The sequence below is a fragment of the Echinops telfairi genome, unplaced genomic scaffold (assembly GCF_000313985.2).
Source record: "Echinops telfairi isolate 266 unplaced genomic scaffold, ASM31398v2 ScPeMD7_1;HRSCAF=3_0, whole genome shotgun sequence".
NCBI lineage: Eukaryota > Metazoa > Chordata > Mammalia > Afrosoricida > Tenrecidae > Echinops > Echinops telfairi.
In genome coordinates, this window is record NW_022103896.1 from 15,531,133 (window position 1) to 15,532,838 (window position 1,706).

Sequence of the window (1,706 nt, forward strand, 5' to 3'; positions counted from 1 at the left end):
CCCCCCCACCCCCCCCCCCCAGTGCCTTGCCTCAGCATGGCGGGGTCAGATCAGGCGCAATTCCCACACTGTGTCCCTGGTGTTGTCCCCCTCAGGGCCATGGGCCAGTGAGGAGCATCTCGTCTCATAGTGGGGCTGGCCATGTCACCACCCCTTTCAAAGGTTGATTTTTCACTCAGTGACAAATGATTTCTGTTTCGGAAATACTTCTAGAGAAAATGTACCACAATTGTGAAGTGGTGGGGTGTGTGTGTGTGACTACAACCAAGTCTAGATGTGACTTGGCAAGTAATAATCTGCTAGTACTGTATATGCTCGAGTATAAACCAACCCGAGTATTAGTCGAAGCACCTAATTTTACCACAAAAACGACATTAAAAATGTGCTGAAAAACTCAGCGTATACATGAATATATATGGTATTCCTGATTAAACTTAAATTATACCCCAAGATGTAAAAATGAGTAAATATTTCAAGAACAGCATAAATTGGTATCAATTCCTATTCAAAGATTATACATCTGAGTATGAGGTCCTTGAAGTTTTGTCTTACTCGTATTTCCTATCTATGAAAAAGGCACCCCACATCTAATTCTGAAATATGGAAGGAATCGGCTCACATTTTACTCCCCAAAAAGCCAATTTCCCAATTAACAATAACTTTGTCAAGTAGCTTTCTTTCCTTTTTAAGGCTTTTAGGATGTAATGTCTATAATACCAAAGTTCTGCAGAATTTTCACCACTTAAGAGACATTATTCATTCACCCAGCAGGCCTAAGAAAGGTAACCCGAGGAATAGTTTCTCAGAGGGATTTAAGTGTGACCTACATAGATAAGTAAAGCTGTACATAAAGAAATTCTGCTTTACAAAGAAAAATCACCTTGGGACATTGGAGAAGAGAATTAACTGAAATCACAGCTCAGTGAACTCAGAACTGCTGAGGGCTCTCAAGACAGGAAGTCAGGCAGGTACTGAAGCCATTCAGGAGCTTTGAAATTGCATATGAATTCAAGTCAGGAAATGTTCAGAGGCTCTTCCATTTGGATCACCAAATATAAACAAGCAAAGAATGGGGGGGGGGGGATAGATCTATCAGGCATGTTATACAACCAAGTTCAACTCTATTTGTAAATTCTATTTAATAGTTTTAACTCTTAAAACTTAAGGGGAAAAAATTACTGTAAATCCACATTCATAACTCTTTATACGTAAAAACAATGTAAAGCATGCTGTGGAAAACCCTCTCAGTGCCCACAAGAGCAACACATGAAGACCGGTACTCCCAGGGGAGAATGTGCAATGAAGTCGAGGACCAGAGAGGATCTGGAAAGGTTCACTCCCAAGTTATCACTGATGAATCAACACCACCCCTTCTCCCCCGGACCCCCGCAAACACACCACTGCCATCCAGTTGATTGCAACTCAAAGAAACCCTCTGAGGGTTACCAAGGCTTTGTAGAGCTTGCCTGGTGCAGGCAGCCTCCGCTTTCTCCCTACGTAGCAGGGAATGGTTTCTACCAACCTTCCAATTGTGTACATAAACTGCTAATTTATTAGTAAAACTAAACATGCTTTTAAACAAAAATGTTAACAAGTTTGTAAAAGTATGATGTGAATGGTTTAAAAAAAAAGCCAAACCCTAGAGAGGGTAGGTAGAGTGAATCAGGTTTTTCTAATCTCTGCCTTCCTCATATTACTGATCACAC

The 1,706-nt window shown here is 41.0% G+C and overlaps 1 protein-coding gene across 2 annotated transcripts in view; it reads right to left on the minus strand.

Annotated features, from left to right (window-relative positions):
• RNF139 (ring finger protein 139) overlaps nucleotides 1–905 on the minus strand; it is a 23,172-nt gene extending 22,267 nt beyond the window's left edge. For both annotated transcript variants that reach the window (XM_045298973.1, XM_013006562.2), the window contains exon 1: nucleotides 881–905. In XM_045298973.1, coding sequence (XP_045154908.1) covers nucleotides 881–890 — 10 coding nt within the window. In that variant the 5' untranslated portion in view covers nucleotides 891–905. The remainder of the gene's footprint in view (nucleotides 1–880) is intronic.
• Between the last annotated feature and the right edge of the window lie 801 nt (nucleotides 906–1,706).